General features: G+C 45.0%; 8 protein-coding genes across 8 annotated transcripts in view; 4 read left to right on the top strand and 4 right to left on the bottom strand.

Annotated features, from left to right (window-relative positions):
• Nucleotides 1-1234: 1234 nt before the first annotated feature.
• Nucleotides 1235-3804, top strand: BDW43DRAFT_304970 (uncharacterized protein; the record flags this gene model as incomplete). Its single annotated transcript, XM_032045708.1, has 5 exons — nt 1235-1413; nt 1460-1673; nt 1730-2352; nt 2405-2763; nt 2822-3804. The coding sequence occupies 5 exons, from the start codon at nt 1235-1237 to the stop codon at nt 3802-3804; spliced, it is 2358 nt and encodes a 785-aa protein (XP_031893791.1).
• A 744-nt stretch (nt 3805-4548) lies between these two features.
• Nucleotides 4549-6088, top strand: BDW43DRAFT_28391 (5'-methylthioadenosine/S-adenosylhomocysteine nucleosidase family protein). Its single transcript, XM_032042789.1, has 3 exons — nt 4549-4578; nt 4681-5815; nt 5917-6088. Exons 2-3 carry the CDS (start codon nt 4792-4794, stop codon nt 5940-5942), a joined length of 1050 nt encoding a protein of 349 aa, XP_031893792.1. The 5' UTR covers nt 4549-4578; nt 4681-4791; the 3' UTR covers nt 5943-6088.
• A 3756-nt stretch (nt 6089-9844) lies between these two features.
• On the bottom strand, nt 9845-11501 carry BDW43DRAFT_28571 (uncharacterized protein). The gene is made up of 3 exons (XM_032042968.1): nt 11129-11501; nt 10435-11065; nt 9845-10379 (listed from the first exon to the last, which is right to left on the bottom strand). The coding sequence occupies exons 1-3, from the start codon at nt 11232-11234 to the stop codon at nt 10067-10069; spliced, it is 1050 nt and encodes a 349-aa protein (XP_031893793.1). The 5' UTR covers nt 11235-11501; the 3' UTR covers nt 9845-10066.
• On the bottom strand, nt 11026-12584 carry BDW43DRAFT_28430 (uncharacterized protein). The gene is made up of 5 exons (XM_032042845.1): nt 12087-12584; nt 11847-12038; nt 11598-11693; nt 11129-11476; nt 11026-11053 (listed from the first exon to the last, which is right to left on the bottom strand). Exons 1-4 carry the CDS (start codon nt 12312-12314, stop codon nt 11339-11341), a joined length of 654 nt encoding a protein of 217 aa, XP_031893794.1. The 5' UTR covers nt 12315-12584; the 3' UTR covers nt 11026-11053; nt 11129-11338.
• A 387-nt stretch (nt 12585-12971) lies between these two features.
• Nucleotides 12972-13365, top strand: BDW43DRAFT_317275 (uncharacterized protein; the record flags this gene model as incomplete). Its single annotated transcript, XM_032048501.1, has 2 exons — nt 12972-13196; nt 13246-13365. 2 exons carry the CDS (start codon nt 12972-12974, stop codon nt 13363-13365), a joined length of 345 nt encoding a protein of 114 aa, XP_031893795.1.
• Nucleotides 13366-15004: 1639 nt separating this feature from the next.
• Nucleotides 15005-16217, bottom strand: BDW43DRAFT_28606 (uncharacterized protein). The gene is made up of 4 exons (XM_032043012.1): nt 15626-16217; nt 15470-15572; nt 15225-15415; nt 15005-15153 (listed from the first exon to the last, which is right to left on the bottom strand). The coding sequence occupies exons 1-4, from the start codon at nt 16178-16180 to the stop codon at nt 15061-15063; spliced, it is 942 nt and encodes a 313-aa protein (XP_031893796.1). The 5' UTR covers nt 16181-16217; the 3' UTR covers nt 15005-15060.
• Nucleotides 16218-20283: 4066 nt separating this feature from the next.
• Nucleotides 20284-22434, top strand: BDW43DRAFT_317277 (uncharacterized protein; the record flags this gene model as incomplete). Its single annotated transcript, XM_032048502.1, has 2 exons — nt 20284-20607; nt 20656-22434. 2 exons carry the CDS (start codon nt 20284-20286, stop codon nt 22432-22434), a joined length of 2103 nt encoding a protein of 700 aa, XP_031893797.1.
• A 1310-nt stretch (nt 22435-23744) lies between these two features.
• Nucleotides 23745-24434, bottom strand: part of BDW43DRAFT_28636 (uncharacterized protein) — a 5434-nt gene continuing 4744 nt past the window's right edge. Inside the window, exon 5 of the mRNA XM_032043039.1 lies at nt 23745-24429. Within this exon, the coding sequence (XP_031893798.1) occupies nt 24301-24429 (129 nt within the window). The 3' untranslated portion in view covers nt 23745-24300. The remainder of the gene's footprint in view (nt 24430-24434) is intronic.

Genomic DNA, 24434 nt, shown 5'->3' on the forward strand with positions numbered 1-24434 from the left:
AATATATATAAAAAATAAACTAGAAATAGATTTAATATATCTTAATAATAATACTAAATTATATTATAAGCTAATAATATATATAGATCTCAGTAATTATTTATATATATTAGATCTAAGCTAAGAATAGTATAAATATTTACTTTATTATATTATCTTTTACAGAACTTATTTATAATAAAATTTCTAAAAAAAATTTAGTAGTAAGTATACTGCTTATTTATTAATAAATAAGCTATAGAATATAGAGAATAAAGATTAACTACTTTAGTATATAGATTATTTATACTCTATATATTCTAAGCTTAAGCACTATCTTAAGAATAAGTAGAAATTATAGATTCTTACTAGGATTACTTCTAAGATATCTAAAATACTAATTAAAGATTAGTAATATATACTAAAGTATACTGGTATTAATAAAAGTAGTTATTTTTAAGATAATAATTTTATAGAATAGAAAATCTTATTTTTAGCTACAGTACTTAAGTATTATTTATTTTTGTTCTATAATAAGTATATACTAAAAATATATTAGGCTAAAATAATATATAAATAAGATATTTTAAAAGAATATATTTAGTTTAGAGAAGACTATTTCTTCTATATAGAGAAACTAAAATAATATAAAGTATTAAGAAATATATATAAAATATAAAGATATATCTTTAGTATATATACAGTATATCCAGTATATATATTTATATTATATAGATTAATAAAAATAAAAAGTAGCTAGATACTACTAGTATAATTTATTATTATTTTTTAATTCTATAAATCTATATAATATATTACAGCCCCATGCTCAGTATATACAGGATATAGATTAAGATAATACTATTTCTTTAGCTAATATAGCTACTAGAGTTACTATTATAATATTTACATATAGTATCTACCTTTAGGGGCCGGAATCGCCATATTCGGCCATCCTTGTGGCCGTTTTGGGCGACTTTGGCCCCGGGAACTATACCAAAAAGGGAAACTATGCCTGCCGCTTTACGTGGCTTCGGGCGGCCAAAAATACGCCATTCATTTTGTAACGGTATTACACACGCAGGTGGACCCACTTAGATGAAGCCTAGTGCCACAGTATGTACACATTGAACAGAGGAGACATTATGCTAAGACCACAGTGACCATAAATATCTCACCCTCCAGGACCTAAATAAATGGCCGCAATGTATTCTCTGAACATTCTATCCACTTCTACTTGCTCGCATCTTACACAATGACATTCTCAGGCCTTCCTCGGAGTAGCACCAAGCGACAGGAAAAGAATCAGGGCCGCAAGTCCTATCTCTACTATGCTGAGCGCCGGAAAGCACATCTTGCCAATGGATTTACACTCCCTCAGTGTGCCCCGAGAACAAATATATCGTCTGCCTCTGTACGAGGGAAATGGCTTCGGTAAGGGTTGCCAGCTTGTTCCTGGTCCTGAGCTGATCATCTCTAGGTTCTGCTCGGAGGCTCGCCTCAACCCGGATGCCTTGCTTCAAAACCTAACTTCAGCCGATGTCAAGGCCTGGTTTGACTGGATCAAGGTAAACTTTCATGGCTCAATCAAAGCTCACAGCGCCCTCGCAACCTATTGGAGGACTCTCAAGAGGCTTTACTTCATGACAAATTTGAAGACAATGGGCGAATTGATGGAGAAAGACTGTATCAATGTAAGCGGCACTTGTTCCTAAGCCTGAAATGAGCAATCTTTCTAACCTAAATATAGTACATGAATATTGTCAGTAAGGAGATGGGCCTGCGCAAACACCCACTACCTAAGCCTACCGAGCAATCAGTCGACCTTCTCCATTTCCAGACCACTCATATTGTTCACTGCGATGCAGTATTCGCCGATGAGAAGCAACGCCTCTACCATATGGCGGGCCTTAATTTATCCAGCATTACTGCCTGTCGAGCGGTTTCGCTATTTGATACTCGGTGTCCTATCAACATTCAACCGGACGGCAGCGCGCCTGTTTTCACTGAAGGCAAGGCGACTGACGATGAGGCGTTGCTGCTACAATCTGGCAGTCAAGACCGGGGCTCTCTCAGCGATTCTGGCTATGAAACAAACCAGAGTAATGGCTTTTGCGAGCTAGGCGACGATATATCCGATAAAGTATCTTCTGACAGTTCTCTTTCTGACTTAGAGAGTGACGTTGATTCCATGTCAGACTGTTCTAGCGTGACAGATGATGGCTATCTTGCTGGTGATAATAACACTGGCACTATTCTCTGGAGACATGTTGATTTCTGCATAGTCAGAAACCCTGTGCCCGGGTGCCCGAACATCCTCGCTGCCACTGTGACTCTACTCCATACCAAGGGAGAGGATCGCAAGCCTCGAATGTAAGCAACAGTTCTCAATATCATTGGCCACCATGTTACTTACCCGATATAGAAAGAGATTTGTGATCGAGCATGAAGAAAACCTGATCTTTGACTTACTGTCACAGCTCCTGGCTCTCGCCTGGCACGACCGCATTTTTGCCGCAGATCATAGAGATGTAGAGGACATATACACTTTCCCGATCCCTCCACATCGAAGGGGCATGAAATTGAAGGTCAAGAGCGAATACTTAGATAAGCCGATCTTTCGTGAGCCAGAACACACCTCAGATGGTTACAGAACATCAGATTCCCAACCGCTCAAGTCCCAAACTTGGAGCCGCAATCTCAAACGGACAGGAGAGAAGTCTGGCGAGGAGCAAAACCTAACCCAGAAAGTGCTTCGGCGTGGCGGCATCAACGCTATCAACAGTACGATCCTTTCTCCCGCTAGATCAAGAGCGACAACTAACCAACATACTCGGAACAGACAAGGCGCCAGCCTCGGTTCGGGATCAGGTTGCTGATCATGAATCTAATGCTGTTAAATATTACTTGAATGAAGTAGTAGACTTTGACACTGCCGCTGCGTTCCATCAGCGGCCATCAAATGAAGCGGTGCAGAGGGAGTTCCGATCGGCAACCCTCCTGGCAGACAATACCGCTCCTCTGGGTTTGACAGACAAACATAAACGCCGCATCGCTAGGGACCCTGAAGTTCGGCGCCTGCGGAGAGTCTGTCGATCTCTCACTGAGGCTATCCGTCAGAGCAAGTACCGAACCGTGAAAGGAGCTAAGGGTACCAAAATCGGGGAGAAAAAGAGGCGAGCGGATGCGGAACTGAATAGCAAGCTCGCTGAACTGCGACAGAAGGCAAAGGAGATGAATCGACGACGGCATTTCCGAAATACAGACACCGTTCTTTTCAACCAGCGGTATGAGAATGGCCCGCAGCCACAGGAGAGTGAGGTCCTGGACCGCTCTCCCCATCACTACCAGATTCCGGAACGCGCGGAGCTCGTTGACTTACTTTTCTACACCCCGCCCGCGGAGACAGAGGAAGACGCTTTTCTTCGTCGGTTGAGGTATATTCGCCTTCTAGTCCGGTGGCAGTGTCGGAAGGAAGCACCCCGTAGGGGGAGGCAAGCGGCAGTTGCGACCATGCCCCAACCGCAACCATCTCCAGCATCCCCAACAGTCAACACTATCCCAGAGAAATATGACCCATTACAGTGTCCGTTTTGCCTGGCAGACCAGAGGCTACCACCTCTTAATCGTGAAAAGAAGAAGAGCAAAATTAATAAGCTTTGGGATCATGTGGAGAATCTGCATAGGGAAGAACTCGCAGCATTCGATTCTGGCACACAATGCTGTGGATTATGCGGTATGAGAAGCGTCGATTTCATCCCTTCTAGTGTGCCTGCTTTCAAAAATCATACCCAGGCCATCCATGGAATCCGGCTTCGGGCATGACATGTGCCTTCCCTCAGAATGTCATTGTTAGCCAACTTCCTGGTATCGAATACAGTGGATGGAAGGATAGATGGATGGTTTCATTTACTCTGACCTCTCCCAAATTTAAAGCGATATACAGGCCGCCACAACTATAACAATCATTGCATCTCTATTGTACATACACCTATTTCTTACGGGCGAACTTCGTGCCTCGCTCGGGCTCTGTGTCGGCTGTTTGCCTCGGGTTCATACGTTTCAATGGAAAACAGGAGACAAGAAAGTAATAAGCAAAGTGGACTCTGGAGATAATGGAAATCAAAGTATATTTTGAAATTTGACTGCGCTCCGTAATATCACATGATTCAAATGACTATATCCTGACCTGCCTAAATTAGCTCGAGTGTCCTAAATATGGACTGTTAAATTGCTGCCTAGCTAGCTAGATATGATTACTACTTTGGGCTTAGCACTGCCAACAGTCCTACTTTGCGTACACTCGCTCTTTAACTTATAGAAAAGCAATGTTCCGCATGGTCTCTGTTTGGCTTGTATCATTGTGTATATCTTCTGAATTATTTTGATATGAAGGTGCAAGTGCGGTATCATGATAGCCAGATTTAAAATGCATGAAGCGCCCCTGTCGTGTTTTATGCAGATAACCAACTGTTGATGTGGCTTGCCTAGCTTCTGTTGTCTTCCAAGGTGCCAATGCCCCGCTCTGCGGCTGAACACTGCAGCACCATCTCGAACTCATATCATCCTCCTACTTCATTCTACGGGTTCTGGGTCTAAGTACGCCTCTTACTTTTGCCAACAACTCTCCTGCTTGTTAGAAGAATGTTTTCTGTTAGATTCACTGAAAGCAAGTATTAACTATCTAACTTTGCCGAGAAGCCTTTCCATCTGAACACACCTGCCTGGCGCCGATTGCTTTCCAAGTCCGCCTGCGCCCTCTTAAAATCCTTGCGTTACAAGCTATCTCATCCTTTCGCCATATCTCCAGAGATGGCTACCGAGTCCAGGTCTCATAATGACTACACTGTGGGATGGATCTGTGCGCTGCCTAAGGAGTTAATCGCAGCTGCGGCGATGCTCGATGAAACGCATCAGGATCTCCCTAGGCAACCCAATGACCACAATGCCTATACACTCGGGCGTGTTGGCGTGCATAACGTGGTTGTAGCCTGTTTACCGAAAGGCGAGATCGGTAACAACAATGCAGCAACGGTCGCGACTCGGATGACCTCTACTTTCCCATCGATCAAATTTGGCTTAATGGTCGGTATCGGTGGGGGTGCTCCCAAGTCTGTCAGGCTTGGTGATGTTGTTGTCAGCACACCAATGGATGGGTTTGGCGGAGTTGTACAGTGGGACTTTGGGAAAATGCAACAAGGGGGAGCTTTCAAACGAACAGGTGCATTAAACCGTCCTCCTACTGAGCTGCTAACTGCCTTGACAAAGTTAGAGAAGGAACATACAATGAAAGGTTCTAAGGTACCTCAGTATCTTGAGGAGCTCAAGAAGAACTGGCCTAGGTTGGCACCAAAGTATACAAAGTCTGCGTCAATGAAAGATGTTCTTTTTCGGCCAGATTGCTATCATATCCAAGAACCTGATATTTACGACGTCGGCACTTCCGACAATGCTGTGGAGGAGGGTGGAGAGGAGGAGGATGATGAGATATATCCTTGCATCAACTGTGATCAGACAAAAATCATCCGCAGAAAGCCGCGGGATATGCGTGTGCATTACGGCCTAATAGCCTCAGGCAATCAAGTTGTTAAAGATGCAGCATTCCGTGATGAGATCAATGCAAAGTTGGGTGGCAAGGTACTTTGCTTTGAAATGGAGGCAGCAGGACTGATGAATGACTTCCCCTGCATTGTCATTCGAGGTATCTGCGACTACGCGGACTCCCATAAGAACAAAGATTGGCAGGAGCATGCAGCGGCTGTGGCAGCGGCATTTGCCAAGGAACTCCTCTTACTGGTGCCGGCGCAGGAAGTGGAGCAGATGCCTACAATTAAAAGTAAGGTTCCATCAACCTTCTAAACATTTGCTTGGTCTTTCAATATCAGTATATGAGTGGCGCCGGTAGGTTTTGATTTTAATGCTGACTGCTGCGAGCAGAATTATTACTGGCAGTAATTAGCTGACAGGAATAATACAAATATTATGTTCAGGGCTGTGCATTTCTAACAAGTTGTAGTACTGCTAGGAATTGAGAATCAACTCAAAGGAGTATCAAATACCGTCAATGAACTTCGTTCCCATCAACAAGACCAGGAGTATCAAGCGGTTATTGATTGGCTTACCCCGGCAAATTATGCTCCTCAGCAAAATGACTTTTTCGCCCGACGACACGAAGGAACTGGCGAATGGTTGCTGAAGTCAAATGAATTCCGGAAGTGGGTTACACAAAGCAAACAGACTCTATTCTGTCCAGGCATGCCAGGAGCCGGTAAAACAATCATAACATCTATTGTTGTGCATCATCTCCACACTAGTTTCGGAAATGACCCTGCCGTCGGCATCGCATACCTATATTGCAACTTCCGGCAACAGCACGAACAAAGGGCCGCTAATCTCATTGAGAGCCTATTGAAGCAATTAGTGCAGGGCCAGTCTTCTATACCTGAAATTGTGAAGGACCTTTATGGCCATCATAAACCTAAAAAAACTCGTCCTTCACTAGATGAACTTCTAAGTATACTGTACCGCGTCACAGCTCTTTATTCAAGGACTTTCATAATCATCGATGCAATGGACGAATGCCAGGTTTCTCACGAAGGCCGAGAAATGTTCCTGCGGGAGATCTTCAGTCTTCAGGTGAAGGCTAGGGCGAACATTTTCGCAACATCGCGATTTATCCAGGAGATTGAGGAGAAGTTTAACAAAAGTATCAAGCTTGAGATTCGTGCCAGAGATACAGACGTGCGGAAGTATCTTGATGAGAAACTGCGGAATTTCCCATCCTCAGTACTAGAGCACCATTCTCTCCAGGCGGAGATCAAGAACGCGATCGCTAAGGCAGTTGATGGAATGTATGTACCATCCTAAGGATATTGATTAAGCTGTCTAATATTAACTAGGTTTCTTCTCGCGCAGCTCTATATTGATTCTCTAGTCTATAAGACAACAACTAAGGCGATAAAGCTTGCACTTAGAGAGTTAGAGATAAAAACCGAGGTCCCAAATAATAATAAGAAGTCCAAAGCATTGGATCACGCTTATAAGCAAGCTATGGTACGAATTAAAGGTCAGGTGCCAGAACACCGAGAGCTTGCCAAGCAGGTCTTATCATGGATTGTGTGTTCCAAGAGGCACCTGACATCCTTAGAACTTCAACACGCCATAGCTGTTGAAGTGGGTGAGCCTGAACTCGATAGGGAGAATATTGCAGATATCGGACTTATAGTCTCTGTTTGCGCTGGCTTGGTCATCATTGACAGCGAGAGTGGCATCATCCGCTTAGTTCACTATACAACACAGGAATACTTTGAGCGTACCTGGCAGACCTGGTTTCCCGATGTTCACACTTATATCACGGAAATATGTGTCACCTACTTGTTATTTGAAGACTTTGAAACTGGATACAGCCCAACGAAAGACGCTTTGGCAGAGAGATTAGAATCAAATGTTTTTTATTCCTATGCCGCACAATACTGGGGACACCACGCCGGCAAGTCTTCCGTTGAAGGGGAAAGGTTGATTTTGGATCTTCTTCAGAGTGCGGCCAAAGCATCTGCTTGTGGGCAGGCTATGCTATATAATGGATATTATAATGGTGAAAATAAGATAACAGGTTTGCACCTCACTGCGTATTTCGGGCTTTGGAGATCTATGTCAGCCCTTCTCCAAAGGAATGCCGACACTGAGGCGAGGGATAGTTTGGGCCGCACCCCGCTCTTATGGGCAGCGGAGAATGGCCATGAGGCGGTGGTGAAGCTGCTGCTGGAGAAGAATGCCGACATTGAGGCGAAGAATAGGTCTGGCCGCACCCCGCTCTCATCGGCAGCGGGGAATGGTCATGAGGCGATGGTGAAGCTGCTGCTGGAGAAGAATGCCGACATTGAGGCGAAGGGTAGGTCTGGCCGGACCCCGCTCTCATGGGCAGCGGAGAATGGCTATGAGGCGGTGGTGAAGCTACTGCTGGAGAAGAATGCCGACACTGAGGCGAAGGATAGGTCTGGCCGGACCCCGCTCTCATGGGCAGCGGTGTTTGGTCATGAGGCGGTGGTGAAGCTGCTGCTGGAGAAGAATGCTGGCATTGAGGCGAAGGGTAGGTCTGGCCAGACCCCGCTCTCATGGGCAGCGGTGTTTGGTCGTGAGACAGTGGTGAAGCTGCTACTGGAGAAGAATGCAGGCATTGAGGCGAAGGGCAGGTCTGGCCAGACCCCGCTTTCATGGGCAGCGGGGAATGGTCATGAGGCGGTGGTGAAGCTGCTGCTGGAGAAGAACGCCGACACTAAGGCGAAGGATATGTATAGCCGGACCCCGCTCTCATGGGCAGCGGAGAATGGCTATGAGGCGGTGGTGAAGCTGCTGCTGGAGAAGAATGCTGACACTGAGGCGAAGGATATGCATGGCCGGACACCGTTCTCATGGGCAGCGGAGAATGGCCATGAGGCGGTGGTGAAGCTGCTGCTGGAGAAGAATGCCGACACTGAGGCGAAGGATAGGTCTGGCCGCACCCCGCTCTTATGGGCAGCGGAGAATGGCTATGAGGCGGTGGTAAAGCTGCTGCTGGAGAAGAATGCCGACACTGAGGCGAAGGATATGTATGGCCGGACCCCGCTCTCATCGGCAGCGGGGAATGGTCATGAGGCGATGGTAAAGCTGCTGCTGGAGAAGAATGCAGACACTGAGGCGAAGGATATGTATGGCCGGACCCCGCTCTCATTGGCAGCGGGGAATGGTCATGAGGCGGTGGTGAAGCTGCTTCTGGAGAAGAACGCCGACGTTGGGGCGATGGATGATGAGTATGGCCGGACCCCGCTCTCATGGGCAGCGGTGTTTGGTCATGAGGCGGTGGTCAAGCTGTTGATCCGAGAGGCAGTCTTCTAGGTTGCCAGGAGAATATTATAATTTTACCTCTTATTGACCCTTCTTTTGTGTTTCACTTAGCAGTTTCCAATATGCTTTCTTCTATTTCTAGTCTCTATTTAAAAGGAGAGTCTGGGATGAGTGTCACTAGAAAACACAGTTGGTCACAACTCAACCTCTAGTAGCAAATGTGAGCATTAGTCACAAACCTCAATGCGCTAGTTGGAAGTGAAAAGATCTGAGAGGATTATTATATGACCTTGGCTTTGAACCCCCTGCAAAAGACAGAGAGTGTCATCATCCTGAATGGACTTTGCTGAAGCTTGGAATGTCTATTGAGTACCCCATGCGCTCTTATAACTTAGTGGCATCAGTGTAGAATTGAAGTTGATCTGCATATATTATATATTATATTGAGAACTACCGCCTTTGGCTAAATTTATTTAATCCAATATATATCCCTTGCCTTTCATTATAGATAACTCCGTATGTTGCCAAGTCTCCACTGAATGGATTTCTGGGAGAATATATGCAATGATCCGCTGTAACAGTGTGTGCTATGGGAGCTTGTAGTTGTGTGATAGGCCAGATTTGTTAAGGTTATCAGAGCTCATGTGAAGTAATGCATACACCTTGTTGTGTTTATTAATAGCCTTAGTGTGATACATGTAAATCAGTTCACCTGAAGACAGTGTTCCTTGTGAATGTATCATATATTGAGGTCGGAAGATTGCTCCCCTCATAAGGTAGGTTATTGAGCAAATCAGACTGCCTAAACCGGGATGAACCTTATAAGAAAGGTGCAATCCCCAATCCCTTCAGGCCTAAAGAAAAGACACATCCATTCATCTTGACAGGACCAACCATAACAATAATAGATTGTGCAGCATTAATCTCCTGAAGGAGTTGCTTTAACTGTTCAGTAAGTTCTATAGGAATTGCGAAATATTTCTTACCCTAATTCACTGAAACCAGGGTCATTGTAGTAGCATCAAAACAACAGCACGAAGGTTGGCACCATAGAGCTGATGAGCAACAAAGATGAAGCCCAAGTGTTCATAGGAACATTCATCCCTAAAAGGGGCGACGCAATTTGTCTCAGAAAGCCAGTGTTATCACCCAATCAATATAACCGGTTTCAAAATAGCACCAAAAAATTTGAAAGAAAAGCCACCATGCTAAGAAATGCACAACTGGATGAAAATGGTGTTGCAAAATCCTTTCCATTCAGAAATTAGTGCGTGTGTAGGAAAGCCAGAAACTCTGTCATTTTCTTGCCCGCAGAGGATATGGTATCCTCAACCCTCCAGGGAAATTCAATTCGCTGGGACGCCAGGGCCTTCTGATCTTCGTCGTAGGCACATATTAATTCATCTCTTTCGAGAAGGCTACCATCCAAAATTGCCTGCCAAAGATTGCTCTTGATCTCTCCAAGCAAGATGTATTTTACCACAGGCTCCAGCGAATGGAGCATGCGAACGCTTCCTGGCCGCGTATTCAAAGATAATGTAGCGAGAGCATGGATTTGGTCAATTTTAAATCCCTTACTAGACCTAAGAATGTACGTTAGCTGAGCCACTGTGGGTATTTTAAACCACGAACATGGTACGTATCAGATCGTCTGGAACAAGCCAGAGGCCAACTCCCAGTGTCGCTCCAACCATCCACCACCAATTTCCACGTCTGGCATAAAAACCGGAAATCTTATTGCGGCGGCTTTGCAAGCTGTTTGGTAGACGGGGATCGTCTGGGTAGGCAGCGAGTATACAATTAAGAACAGAGCTCACGTTCGGCTTGAAGCCGGGGCAATATTTGTCCGGGTGTTTACAGAGCTCATAGTAGTTGAGGCTAAAGAAGATTAGTGCAAAGCGTTCAGTGATAGGTTGAAGAGTCTTCGTCTTTTCTTGGCTATCAAGCACTCGGAGGTAGTTCACCGCTCCCTGTATACCTTTCCATACAAGGGGAAGTCCAAGTCCGTGCAGATTATGCGACAGATTAATTTCCCACTTTTCCAAGATAGGTTCTAGCACAGCAACAGGATCCTGTGTGAAAAATAGCGGCTCCACCTCAAGGATTTCTTGGATCTCCGTCTCGCTAAGTGGCACAAGTGGCGTGCCCTTTTTCGCAAATTTACACGACCGTAACAACTGAAATATTGTCGTATTTAAGTTTATCGCATCCAGTGTTGTCCGTCGTTGCCTTGGCCAACTACTCATCGACCCTGGGGAATGTACTTCACCTGCTTGGTAATTACCCAAACTATAATTATACCTTTTGTATGGATCAAGCTCGATACCTGCTTGTTGGGGAGAGTTCACAGTACCCGATGGTGTGGATGGCTCATTGACTTGGGGCGAATGAACATTAGACGTAGAGGGCGAGAGCCCAGGGGTTGTACCCATAGATCCCGTGGGTACGGCGGCAGGGGCGGGGCAACAGGCACCAATACGGATTGTATTCAGCAACAGGGGAGAAGACACGTTCCGTTGTAAGCTGTCATTATAATTCAATAAACTTTTGAAGTCGTCACTGATAACTGGGGGATAGTTCGGGAGACTGGACAGTGGTATGGCATCGCTAGTCTGCAGGGAGGGGTCTGAGGAAGAAGGTGGGGTGGGTTGTGTGAGGTTTGTACTATCAGTTCCTACAACAAGACAGCATAGTTAGACAGTCTGAATGAGAAGGATATGAAGAGTAGGGCAAGAACAGCCTTTACCCAAAGAGCTATCCTTGACGACCTCTTCTTGTATCATAAAGCTTCTCACATAGTCAAGAGCTTTGAGCCTTCTAAAAAGGTCGGCCACCTGGAATCTCTCCAGCTTTCCCAACTCCTTCATATCGATTCTGAGGTCTTTAACCAACTAGTACAGTGTTAGGATCATACCAGTACACCTCAGATTTGACCGCCTAACCTGGCGAAGTTCATGCTTGGTCAGAATGTCTGCATTTACACCTTGGTCGGGCTCCTGTGACCATAATGAGTTACCATCGATACCTAAGGAAAGCGAACGCACCACTATGCTGACCATGACCCAGTACATGTCCTCACAACTGGCTGAGCATGTTGAAGAGATAATCTTTTCTTCAGTCCAGAGCATGTGCCATCCAATAGATCCCCCAGCCTCAGCCTGCTCCAGCAGATCGATTCTCTGTATATTATTCAATCGTCCAATCCGCTCTAGTTTCTCACCAATGTTATGGAGCAACTGGGCTAGAGTGAGAATCAATCATAAAATTGAAGAGGATATACTCACGTCAAAATATGCAATGGTATCCAAACCAGTCATGTGCTTCCGATCGGTCTCCAAGACGAAAAATGAGCGGATGAAGCATAGGGGCATGGTGACACTTACCGGGACACCGACCGTGAGAAAGACCATGTTTAGGGGATCAGGTCCCAAAAATGACCGAAAATTATAAATAAGGAATAGAGGAGGACAGGAAAAGAAGGTGACTCGGGCTATTAATGCAAATGACACCATACAGTGGGCAACGAGGGAAAGAGAGGCAGCGGGCGGACGCTGAGAGGACAGGTTGGGATAATAGCATCGTGGAAAGCAAGAAAACAGGCTAGATTTTATAGGGGATGGGGGAGCCGAAATCAGCGTCTGAAAGAGAGGGTGGTGAAAGTGGCCATAATGGTTAAAAGTGTCCAAAAAGAAAATGAGCAGTCCTAGGAGCTGAATATTGCAAAATCATGGTCCTGGGGCAGAAGTCAAATGATCAGCATCAACCCACCTGCTGGCTGGCCGGCCCATCATTGGATCGGTTCCTGCTTTCAGATCAGAATAAAACACCAAAAATACAAACAAACAATGTTCAGTAGAATTTAAAACATAAATTACAGCTTGAGTTCTGTTACCCCCTCCCACTTCTTAATGTATAAAATATGACACTAGTCATATTTTGATTGCTACCTCCGGTATTTTATTTTAAATTCATGGGGCATTCATTGTAACAGAACAAAACCACCAGGAATTTGGCAAGGATAGAGCAGTCCAGGTCAGGAAGAGACCAACAAAAATACCACCAGTGGTAATGTCAGCATGCGAAGCAGATGGCTTTTATAAATTAAGACGGCCTCAACATCTTGAATTATAAGATTTTCAAATAAATTCATCTCGCCAAAAAATTACGTGATGTCCAAGAAATCTTCGTGGGTCAAGAAGCGTCATTCAGAGACTGCTCAAGCAAAGGCGCAACAACGACATAGACGTAAGAGGGGCCTTTTCAAAAAGGCAGCAGAGTTCTGGCGTGAATGCGAATCCGAAGTCTTCCTGGCTGTTCAAGTCCGGAAAACTGGGCAGATGCATATTCTTAATTCATCCTCACGGAGCCAATGGCTTCATACATTGGCTAACCTGGTATGCCCAATCAAGTTCCTCGTCCATCATCTAAAACTTACATAAATAGACTTCGTGCTTTCCTCTCCCAATCCAGGAGACAATGGAGGATATCATACCCCAGATTTGCGAGCGCTCGTCAGATCGGAGAGGCGAAAAAGCATCTACTGGTAATAAAGGCACAACATGACCTAGGACACTGCTCATTGATTGCCACCCTTGTTTGTCTACATTATTCATATGTACTTTGAAAATAGAATCTACAACAGAGTGATTGCAATTTATACTGGGATAGAAGGTCTCTAGTATTCTCACACCCTGCGGCCTCAGTAGCGCTAACTATTTCAAGTTAAGCAATGTCTTCCATCAAGCTAAATGTTATTGGAAGTTGGGCAAAATAGTTCCCACCCACAGGGCAAATTTGATACATCACCCTGTTGGATATAGCAGGTGCCCATCTTTAGATCTATTCGCTCGTATTGGAACTCATTAAGGATAGACTAAGCGCCAGCCAGCTTCCTGTTCCATGTCATGCTCTCTTTTAATTGTCGCCATTTTCCAGAATTTATAAAAAAGAGCCAAGGCCAGCGAAGCAGTTGAAGAAAGGGCGGTTACAATCACTGTTAACAGAGACATGATGGACCATTTTCCATCTTTCGCAGTATAAATATTAACCATTGTCGTGAGAAGTCCAGCAGCTGCATTCAGCGAGGTCGGTCTGTTCAATCAGTTAGCAACAACACTCTCATGCCTCCCAAAGCTTACATAAATAGCCGGTTAATAAGCCACAAGTAATTATGTCTCCAGCGAAGAAAGAGAAAGGCCATAAGGCCTGCGCCGATAGCAAGCAAAGAGCATGCTATGCCCACCAACGGTGGATTTTGGATAGTATCGACGATAGCCCTCTCTGCATTATTCCCGGCCAGTCCATTTTTCATGGTATCGGATCTTTGAAGCGTCGTGAATGTCCCGGGAATAACGAGATAGCCAGCCAGCAATATCCAACCAGCGAAACTAGAAAGAAAGTTGAAGCTCCAGTGAATATCAGCAAGCTCACGAAGCATGCTTTCATATTGGGTATCCACTATCAAGTTTGTAGCTTTGCGATTGACCCCCAGTCCTGTACCGCTCGTGCTTTGCGGCACCGCATGTTCACCATCACATGCCTGGCTAACAGGGGCGGCATTTGGTGCAAGTTCCATATTATCCAAGAAGAAGGCAAACTTGGAACATACAAAACAGATGAATTTTAAGAATAAACTGGGATAGGAGAAGGTATAGCCAAGGCATAAGGGTTATTGTTATTGATATAATGAACAATAGATTTAAGTAAGCACCCATATCTCCTCCTAGTCTTGATTGTTGGTTGCCTAATTTATATGTTATTAATTCCATTTACTACTGTCTCACCATCTAATCTTTCCATCAGGAGCTGAAACAGGGTAATATTAAGAGGGATTATTAGGCAGTTAACAATGTTGGTAATCTAGGAGGTCAACACTACAACATGCAGGTTCTTTAAGTTCATGTCTTCTGTTCTATTTGCCGTCTATCTAGCTTAGCCAAAAACGTCCGACTATATTGTGTATCAACATGTACAGTAGATGTTGGTCTGTTGTGTAGGTTTAATGGAATTTCAACATTACTTTCTGCACTATGTGGAAGTTCTCGAGGTGATCATACTGGAGTCAATATATGGACTTATTTTACTCTTGTTTTGCTATGCATTACTGTGTATTGGTAACATCTCTGGATTTAGAAGACTATTATATTTTCCATCCTCCGTAGATATTCACTAAGAGATGGCAAAGTTATTCCCAAACATACTAGCCGTGTTCACGAATACAGTATCTCGGCGCTTATCCAGTCGCTGTGCTCTTCAACCCTACGTTGAAATGCACCGTGTCCTAGCCAATGTACATAGGAGATTGATTGGTCTGAGACACCATGGTCCCGCATTGAATCTCATAAGGGGATGCTTGATCACCGCTTAGCAGCCAACCTTTGAAACCACTCTGGAGGATATTATATAGGTAAACGAGAACCTACCTGCAGAAGTTGATCAACGGTTGTATTGGGTGGTGCAGCTGTAAAGTCATGGACTAGCAAGCCCAGTGTCCCTCTGCCTCCAGAGGTGCCTCGGAGACCAAGGAGCTGTCGCGCAATCTTTAAGATCGAACGGATATCCTTCGACTTTTCTTGTGGGTGGAACTCCCTAGCCATGCTTTCACCAATTTTTGCTGCCATTTGTCAGACCAGGATACTTTAGCCTTTGAGAAGGAGATGGTACTCACCTATTTTGATGTCACCGCTTTCTTGGATGTAGATATCTTCTCCACAAAGAGCTCCATGGTTTATGCCTAGAGTACCATGGATATATTGCAGCGCTTGAAGCATCTATTCCCCCAGTCAGTCAGCTTTTTAAGCTACAGGTGGCTCAAGCGACAAACCTGAAAGCAAATTGTAGCCACTTCAACTTCTCCAAGCTGGAAAGCCGGTCGAAGGTCTTGAATTTCTTTGAGTGAAATGCCTTCCCACTTGTCATAGAAGAGCATCAGAGATTCTTCAGCCACAAATACCTCTTTAAGGTTGACCAGGTGTCTATGTGAAGTTCTCTTGAAGCAATCCATTTTAGGTATGTTACCCCTCGTGGTGACAAGCTTACTGACGAACGAAATAGGCATGTGTTCCGTGAATTCAATGGCATTGATACCGCTCCATGCAGGCTCTAGGCCAATGAAAAGGCGGTCCATTGTTAATGGATTACCATACTTAACAATATCTGTTGCTTCTTCACACATTGTAGGCGTCTCAGCGCGAATTTCGTGCCCTTCCTGAGGCAAAGGCGTTTGGAATGGTGATCCTAAGGGTGGCAAGATTGTGGAACGCATGTTATAATGAGAATGAGCAGTCCCACCCCGGGATAGTTGTTTCGCTAAAGATGAATGAGTACAACTTGGAATTAAATGCAAGGCATGAACTGCCTTGTGCCTATTATAAGTCATGAGGAAAAGTGAAAGAGTTTCTTGAGACAGATCATAGTGGTCAAATCAGATTTCGCTGAACTCCTCCACTGCTCTGAGACTCAAGGTTTGAGGCCCACTTAAACTTGTGTCTTTCCATGAGCTCCTCGACAGTTGTACTGTAGGCCACTGATGACGAGGCCTGGCTCCAATATTACAGCTAGTGATGTTTTGAGTTTTGAATATTGCTTGCCGGACTATATCCCGGTAATTAAACCTTCCCCTGTAATCATTTAATTTCACTGGGTGTATATCACTGGTCCGCGTACGTTATACCGGACAAAGCAAAGCAGGTGTAAAATTCTATATAAGAGTTGATTATACATCATCTCTATAACATCCAGAAGAGAAGTATGCCATACTGGACTGCCCTTGGGATCCTTAAAGGATATAAGCAGGCTTAGCCCTATATTGTCTGTTTACTTGTGCTTTACTACGAGAGGCATAAAACCAGGAACTCCCAGAGCATGTCCCGTCTCTTTCTACACGAAATTAACTTTTAGAATATATGGTTGACTTAGATGGATTTGAAGCTACAGTGCTTCCTGAAATATATTTCCATAGTACTTAAGCAATATGCTCAAACCCGAGTGTCAAGATATATCTAACATAACTATAGTTAGTCTCCACAATGTTATGCGATATGGTTGGTCTGCTCCTTAAGATCACTAACTGAAGAGGGCTAGTTTAAACTTATATCTAGGGTTCAGAATAATATCAAAATGTATATAATGGAAATATATTTTAGGAAGCGCTGTAATGAAGCTTTTCAAGACTCTTGAAGATTCATTTTATGAACACCGTTATGCTGTGGATCATTGATAGATTTGGTGGCAAAACATGCGCAACAATGCGTCAATTACCTGCATTGATAACAATACCACTAGCAGATGTGGTGATTTTCTTAGTCTCCACTAGTGGGGCGGAATCAACCTTTGTAATATACGGGATTGTGGGGCAACGCAATGATACATCCCCACAGTAGTAATGTAACCTCTAATTTTTATTGTAGATTACAGCATTATCGGGAAAATTATGCATACCCCTGCAATTGTACAGAAAACTCCGAAAACTCCACTCCATCCCAAACCATGTATTTTACGGGGTCAATGTTACTACTCCTTATATAGTTGTTCTGTGGGTGGATGTGGTGGAGCTACCAAGCCCTATGAAATTCCACGCATGTATGATCTATTAGCATCACAAGCCCTTCTTATCTGAGTCTTGTATTTTGCTAATAAATATATGCCAGGGTATTTTATCACAAAGGCAGGAAATGCATGGTAAGCTTAGTTAATATCTTATGGCACACAATTTGTTAGTGAGGTAGTGATTATATTTCTTTTGAACTTGCTCTTGGTTTACTTCCATTCACTGTGCGACCGAAAATTGATAGGTAAGGAAAGACAAGCATGATTCTTCCTTGAGTTTTCTTTTTCTTGTTTAGCGAACACTATGCCTAAGCGAGGGTGGCGTGACACAACACTTCCTAGCCAGTTTCCTAAAGATGTGTTTTCTGCGGATAGCATCCAGCAAGGTATTACGGTGGACAAAGAAACATCCGCAGATCTGCTAGCTCCCGCAGCCCCATCCCGAGGCGAGAATATACTCCACCAGATTTCCCATGAGAGCCAGAGCGTCTCACCTGTACCAGAGCCTTCTAACTTGCTGCGAAAACATATATCTGGAGAGGAGATTTGGCATAAGTATCAAAGCTTTTGGGAGTCTGACCAAGCCGGAATAGGTATTGTTGCACATGACAATACGGTTGACCACAATATTGTGGTGATAAAAACTTTCAAGCTCCATGCAGGAAAACAACAGTGTAGCCTATTACGCAAGGTAGCGAAAGACAAACCCTCAAACATTGTTCGCCTCTTGGACCTTTTCCCAAGCAGTCAATCTATACATTTGGTATATGAGTCGCTAGAGACTTCCTTGCATCACATTCAGGCAACCTGTCTCCAGGAGATCACAGAAATTGAACTAGCGATAATCGCGAATGAGGTAAAATAAACATGGTTACCAGTGGTCAAATTTTATTAACGCCCAAACTCAGGTACTTCAAGGCCTTCGGTATATCCATAGAGAGCTGCACATCCCCTATGGGCAACTTTGTCCAAGGAATGTTCTCCTTTCTTACTACAGCTGTAATGTGAAATTAGGTACACATACCCTCCCTCATTGAATTAGGTATATATCTGTATTGACTTTCAATAGCAAACATTGGGGAACCTATCCTGAAACGGCAAAAATGTACTTACGCGGATGATGTAAGGGCAGTCGGCACCCTGTTAGTGCGTCTCAAAGAACCGGGCACCTATCGTCGTAACCCGAAGAGCCTAGAATTAAGGCATCACCAGACAGACATGAGTGATCACTGTAAACATTTCATCCGGGCCACTGCTACTTCCTCTATCAACACCATGATTAATGTAAGTAACACACAGAAAAACGTCAACTACATGCCCTAACCAGCAATTTTCGTACAAAGCATGATTTTCTACTAAAGTCGCCTGGGCCTGGTCGCCTAAGAATATACATATATCGGGCAATGGCCTGCGCGGCAAAATTTCCCTCAAAATAATTGGATCCTTGAGTAGAATTTGATATGGACAGCTATTTATTAGTTACTATCCTGAGCCAATTTATCATCTACATTACATTGCGCCACCTTGTCTTAGTCACTGTTAGTTGTTCATGTTCAAACTAAAAGTAATCGCGGAGCGACCCGAACTTGGGGCGAGCCACGTTGGTAGGCAAGTCGCAACAGTAAGCAAGTCTTGACAGCTGGAGGGTCAGGGCAGCAGGTAGGCCTCGACAGAAGTCAAGCCTGGACAGCAGGTAAGCCTCGACAGCAGGTAAGCCTGGACAGCAGGTAAGCCTGGACAGCAGGTAGGCCTGGACAGCAGTCAAGCCTGGACAGCAGTCAAGCCTGGACAGCAGGTAAGCCTCGACAGCAGGTAGGCCTCGACAGAAGTCAAGCCTCGACAGAAGTCAAGCCTGGACAGCAGTCAAGCCTGGACAGCAGGTAAGCCTCGACAGAAGTCAAGCCTCGACAGCGGGTAAGCCTGGACAGCAGGTAAGCCTCGACAGCAGGTAAGCCTCGACAGCAGGTAGGCCTCGACAGAAGTCAAGCCTCGACAGCGGGTAAGCCTGGACAGCAGTCAAGCCTGGACAGCAGGTAAGCCTCGACAGCAGGTAGGCCTCGACAGCGGGCAGGCCTCGACAGCAGTCAAGCCTGGGCAACAGTCAAGCCTCGACAGTAGGCGAGTCACGACAGCGGGCGAATCATGACAGTAGGTAGGCCTCGACAGCAGGCGGATGTTTAAGCATTAATCTACTTGAAACTACACAATTACTAAAAGGCGATGAAATTATAGTTTCGGAGGTCCCGGTCTCATACCCTGAACGAGACTCTCAGCAGCGAGTCGGTAGGCCGTAGATTGTCACCTTAAATTTTAGGCAAAAATCGCCCGAGTAAGTTATTTATTCCGCCCCTGCCCGCTGGAGACACCACCTTCTGCCTACTAGTCCTCTTTGATTGAAGTTCTGAGGGAAAACCAAGTACTCAACATAGATTATTATACTATTATACAAAAATTCAAATATTAGTGTTCGTTAGTTTCCTCTCAGTTAAGATATGGAGGATCCTCTAAAGGCCCCTAATCAAGATCGGTTTATGAGAGAACTCACTACATTCTTTCGTGGCTGCGTTAAAGTCAGATTTCGGTACCTGTGTTTCCCTAATCCTCTTTTTGGAGCGAAAGTGTTCGATATAAGAAATGTCCGCAAGTTAGAGGAGAAATTCAAACAAAACCAACTGGCACGGCTAGAACCAAGGCACTACCTTTCCGGCATAATAAGTGATGAGCTGTTACAGCAAGCTGTTGTTCAATCAGGTCTATCTCCGGAAGACCTCATGTTAATTTCTGACCCCCCTCTCTTATCATTACCGGATGGCTGTCAGTTGGATTGTTTATATGGGAAGCACCGTGTACAGGCCGCAAACGACCTTTTATATCCCGGGGATCGCTGGTGGCCGGTATATCTTTACAGTGATGGTACGTTTCTAACAGGGCACCATGTTTGAGAAGTTGAACTTGATTCTAAACAGCACAGATCTTCCCGAATATTTGATACGTCGCCTTCGTGCATTCAAGGATGACAGTATGGATGCAGGCGATATTATACGCAACTTGCGGCATAGTAAGTCACATTATGGAGAAGAAGATATTGAATACTGGAAATCCAAGGCACCCAGTCGAGGGCGAGAAGATCTGGAGAGGCTGGATGACAGGTATCCCCGAATCATGCGGGCTCTCGACCGTTTAACGCCATTCCCAGGTCTCTGGGCCGATATCTCTTTCGCATTCCCCAGGCGGCTGGTCGAATGTGCTTGTCCAATGGTAAGGGCGCATCAACTGGTAGAAGTAATAGCAACTTACCACATTCAGGAGATTTGCAACTACCTCAATTCAATCTATGGTATTTGGTCGACCGCATTTGAAGAAGAATCCATCCATGTTGACGTCAACTCGGTCCGCCTCGTAGAAAACTTAATGCCAGAATCCACTGCTGACAAGCAGCTTATAGAATCCTTAATGGACAATGGTACACTCTTTCCTTCCCTTGGCGATGAAAATATTCGAAAAAGCGTCCTACAACGTCTTCTGGAAACAAAGGGCAGGATATTGAGCCTGCACTCGCTGGTACAGGACACACTATTTATACAGCCCTGTGCCAAAGCATTGCGACAGCTTGTCCCCCCGGCATTTCTTGACTTGAGAGACGCTCTGATGCGCAGGCTTGAGACCCATGAGGCTGCCTGGACTATTCAAGTGTCAGAGACCGTGGCTGAAACCTTCACCGCTGACCTTGATTCCTCCTCACTCGCGTGCGATGGGAGCATATGCGCTGTGGCATATGTACAATTATGGCTCTTTGCAATGCGCTACATTGAAAATCTTACCAGTGCAACCCTCCCTGGCCGTCAGAAAGAGTTCTGCGATGAGAATCATATATACCGGGAAACACGGCAAGAGTCAAGCCATGAACTTGCTATACTAGCACAAACATTGGGGTTTGACTCTCCCCAGATTCGCTCGCTCTGTAAAAAGAGGTCCGCGAAATCTAGCGCTCGGGCCTTCCTTACTGGTCGACGGCCTGCGGAACGCTATGATTACCCCCGACATTGGCTTGACAAGGCACCTGAGAAGATTGTCGATATACTGAAACTGCCAATGGACAAAACGTCCAAGTCACCTGCCATGCCATCTCTCAGCTTTGAAGGGAATGGGCAATTACCGGTAGTCCAAAAACGTTGTGGGCTCCCGTCATGGACAACATACCAGAAAAACCGGCAATTCTTGTTTGTTCCCCATGTTTATAGCCCGACCCAAATTTCAGGGGAACACCCATCGTCATTTGCTATTCTGCGTGACATAATATTTTCCTTCTTTGGCCGACATCTGTTTCCGGCAGGAATAAAGGCACCATGGTTGGATACAGCAACAGAGCCGCATGCAAGCCCAACCAGGGACAATCCTGGTCTTTCGCATGAACCAGTATCACTGGTTCAACAAGAATCCTGTCGCAGCCTCACACCTGAGTCTCTATCACCAGTTTCACTTGAACCCCACCCTCCAGGAACGCCACCTAACCCAGGTGCACTGCCGCCAAATCAATTGGAAGCGGAATTACCTTCTCCGGTACATCAGGAGGAAACCTCGCTGGCACTGGTTCTAAGACCTCCACTAGCGGCCGGCTTCGAGGATGACGCCTGCATTGCTCCATTGGGGCAGCGGACTTTCATGACTCACCACCGTGGCGCAGATGAGATCTTAACCACTTGGAACCGCTGTCATGACTCGTCTTTAGCAGTGTTTTACTTCTTTAAAACACGACAGTATTGCAAATTCCAACTCAACCACCCAAACTTAGATGAACACCTCCGAGACTTCATGGATCCAATTTCGAATGACCATTACTTCGCTGATATTAACAGTGGGTTGATTCACTCAGATGACGTTATACAACACATCCATCAGGTACCCCTGATCCTTGTGTACACCGATTTCGAGCACAAAAATCCACCAAATTTTGGCTTCAGGGACTATGTTTGTTCATTTGATGTTAAGACCGGGAAAAGACAGCAGCGTGAAGGGGAAGATACTTCAAGCCCTGAGGGTAAACGGCGCACTAAAGCATGGTCACGCCAGAGCTCTGAGTTATAATTCCCTGCAGAACAAAGGGATTTCTAAAGATACCTACAACTATAGGAGTAGATGAACTAAGTTCCAAATATGACATAGGATCTGTTAGATTTTCTTTGAACCAGTATACTACGAAAATAGAGCAAAGCTGAGGACATTCAAGTCAATTAAAAATACATTTAATTAAGCAATACATGATGTCAATAGTAGTTATAGACCTGACATCCTATTTACAGTATAGAATTCAAGGCACTGGAATTACAGAATAAACAACTGGTCATTAGGGTTTGGCAAGTGACTTCCCACTGTTTTTCCAACAGAGTGGCTGCAATAGTGAAAAATGGACAGTTGCTTTGAGGTGGTTTGGTTCCACCTAAAAAAGATAACCTCGAGCTGAACGACGACAGTATGGTGTAGTCAGTCTGGGCTATGATTCCCCCAAGTGTAATGCTTCAGGCTGATCTGTGATCTCACGTGATGTACTAGCTATAGTATCCATCTTCACAATGGATTAATGTAAATGAATTTTTTTCATCTCATATTCATGTGACATCATGCATTTTAGTACTTTTCTAGGATGTGTAAAAATGATGGGCTTGGTAATAATTACTGGCTGATCCGAAGATCCACCCGTAAGGCTCTCTTGCTTCATGGGGATGTGCTCGATCAGCCTTCCAGGTAGAGCTGCCGGAGTGGTGACCGTATAAATAACATAAATAACAGGCAAGTAGAAACTAAAGTTTGTTTAATTACCTTACATAGCAGCCTGTAAGTTACACAGCAATGTTTCTCTGATTGTTAAAGACCCCACTTTGTGGGTTTACATTATTTACAAAGGTATATTACCCTTGGCGGGTGCGAGTTGTCTTAGTATAATAGGATACGTATATGGGAGTAAATTACCAATGACCCTAACTGTGGCGCGACCTGGTATGTAATTTAATAGAGTTGTGGGCCTTTTCAACCCCTACAGTCAGTCGCCAGGTGCCAAAAATACGATACGACTAGGCGAATGGCTTATCGGATATGTTTCCCGGCATTTCCTAATCCAGATGTGGTAGTCCCGCTGAACCTCGCGCCAGAGCATACATTGATCCAAAGCAGTGTGACAATGTGCAGATCCTTAATGCTGAGGGATCAATCTAGTCCAAGGCCTATGCAATCCTCGCAAAAGCTTGGCAGTGGCTCATCAACAAAGTCTAGAAGTTATAATTCTCTGCTGAAAATTGTCCGATTGTCGGAGTATGATATGGCCAGTGATGACCAAATAGATGGTTACTGGGTTTTGAGATGTGTTGGGATGCGTCTTGGCTTAGCAGGCAGAACGGTGGCGACTGGACTATGGATTTGCCACGGTATTGGAATCTAGGGGAGTCAAGTAGCATGTTCTAAGAAAGAAGCATGTCCGAATAAATTATGCTTTTTCCCAGACCCTCCTATTGTAGAGAGATTAGAAAACATATAAGGTACAGCTACAGTAAAAAAGAAAATTGATTGAACTCTATTATTTCCGATATCTTATAAAGGAAACCCGGCCTGAGGCATGTCCCAAGGCAAGTGTATTCGATTTAGACGCGGAACACGAAGGCCTGGCCTCAGGGGGGAGCCACAGTACTTGTTTCCCGTTCAACCCTATCCAGTCACACTGTAGATATATCGCTGGATGCGTATCGGGTGAATTGAGGATAGGTTTGCTACACCTGGATTGAATCTTGAACGATCCTAGGTTAGTACAGAGGTATGAGCCATATTGGGAAAATTCGAGTTCCGTGACAATCTCATCAGTAACTAAAACGTCTTCCAATGCGCCCGTTGCCGGGTCCCAGAGCAGCACTATCTGGTCGTCAGAGCTGGACGCCAGCAGCCGACTGTCGGGTGAGAAGGCCACTAATCGAATCGAGCTGCCCGAATGGCCCTCCAGGGTCTGTTGTAGGGCGCCCGTTGCCGGGTCCCAGAGCCGCACCGTCTCGTCGTCAGAACCGGACGCCAGCAGCCGGCCATCGGGTGAGAAGGCCACTGAT

The sequence above is a fragment of the Aspergillus alliaceus genome (assembly GCF_009176365.1).
Source record: "Aspergillus alliaceus strain CBS 536.65 unplaced genomic scaffold BDW43scaffold_110, whole genome shotgun sequence".
In the NCBI taxonomy this organism is placed as follows: domain Eukaryota; kingdom Fungi; phylum Ascomycota; class Eurotiomycetes; order Eurotiales; family Aspergillaceae; genus Aspergillus; species Aspergillus alliaceus.

Bases quoted from the DNA above. Each gene is read 5' to 3' on its own strand.
- BDW43DRAFT_28571 (XM_032042968.1), bottom strand. From the start codon at position 11,234: ATGGGTACAACCCCTGGGCTCTCGCCCTCTACGTCTAATGTTCATTCG. The intron at 11,066-11,128 runs GTATCGAGCTTG...AAGCAGGTGAAG, and splicing joins GAACTCTCCCCAACAAGCAG to TACATTCCCCAGGGTCGATG. The intron at 10,380-10,434 runs GTTCGTGGTTTA...TCTTAGGTCTAG, and splicing joins GACGATCTGATACGTACCAT to TAAGGGATTTAAAATTGACC.
- BDW43DRAFT_28391 (XM_032042789.1), top strand. From the start codon at position 4,792: ATGGCTACCGAGTCCAGGTCTCATAATGACTACACTGTGGGATGGATC. The intron at 5,816-5,916 runs GTAAGGTTCCAT...TGCTGCGAGCAG, and splicing joins GCAGATGCCTACAATTAAAA to AATTATTACTGGCAGTAATT.
- BDW43DRAFT_28430 (XM_032042845.1), bottom strand. From the start codon at position 12,314: ATGGTGTCATTTGCATTAATAGCCCGAGTCACCTTCTTTTCCTGTCCT. The intron at 11,694-11,846 runs GTGCGTTCGCTT...ACACTGTACTAG, and splicing joins GGGTCATGGTCAGCATAGTG to TTGGTTAAAGACCTCAGAAT. The intron at 11,477-11,597 runs GTGAGAAGCTTT...GTCTTGTTGTAG, and splicing joins GGCTCAAAGCTCTTGACTAT to GAACTGATAGTACAAACCTC.
- BDW43DRAFT_28606 (XM_032043012.1), bottom strand. From the start codon at position 16,180: ATGACTTATAATAGGCACAAGGCAGTTCATGCCTTGCATTTAATTCCA. The intron at 15,573-15,625 runs GTTTGTCGCTTG...CTGGGGGAATAG, and splicing joins TGGCTACAATTTGCTTTCAG to ATGCTTCAAGCGCTGCAATA. The intron at 15,154-15,224 runs GTAGGTTCTCGT...GCGGTGATCAAG, and splicing joins CCGTTGATCAACTTCTGCAG to CATCCCCTTATGAGATTCAA.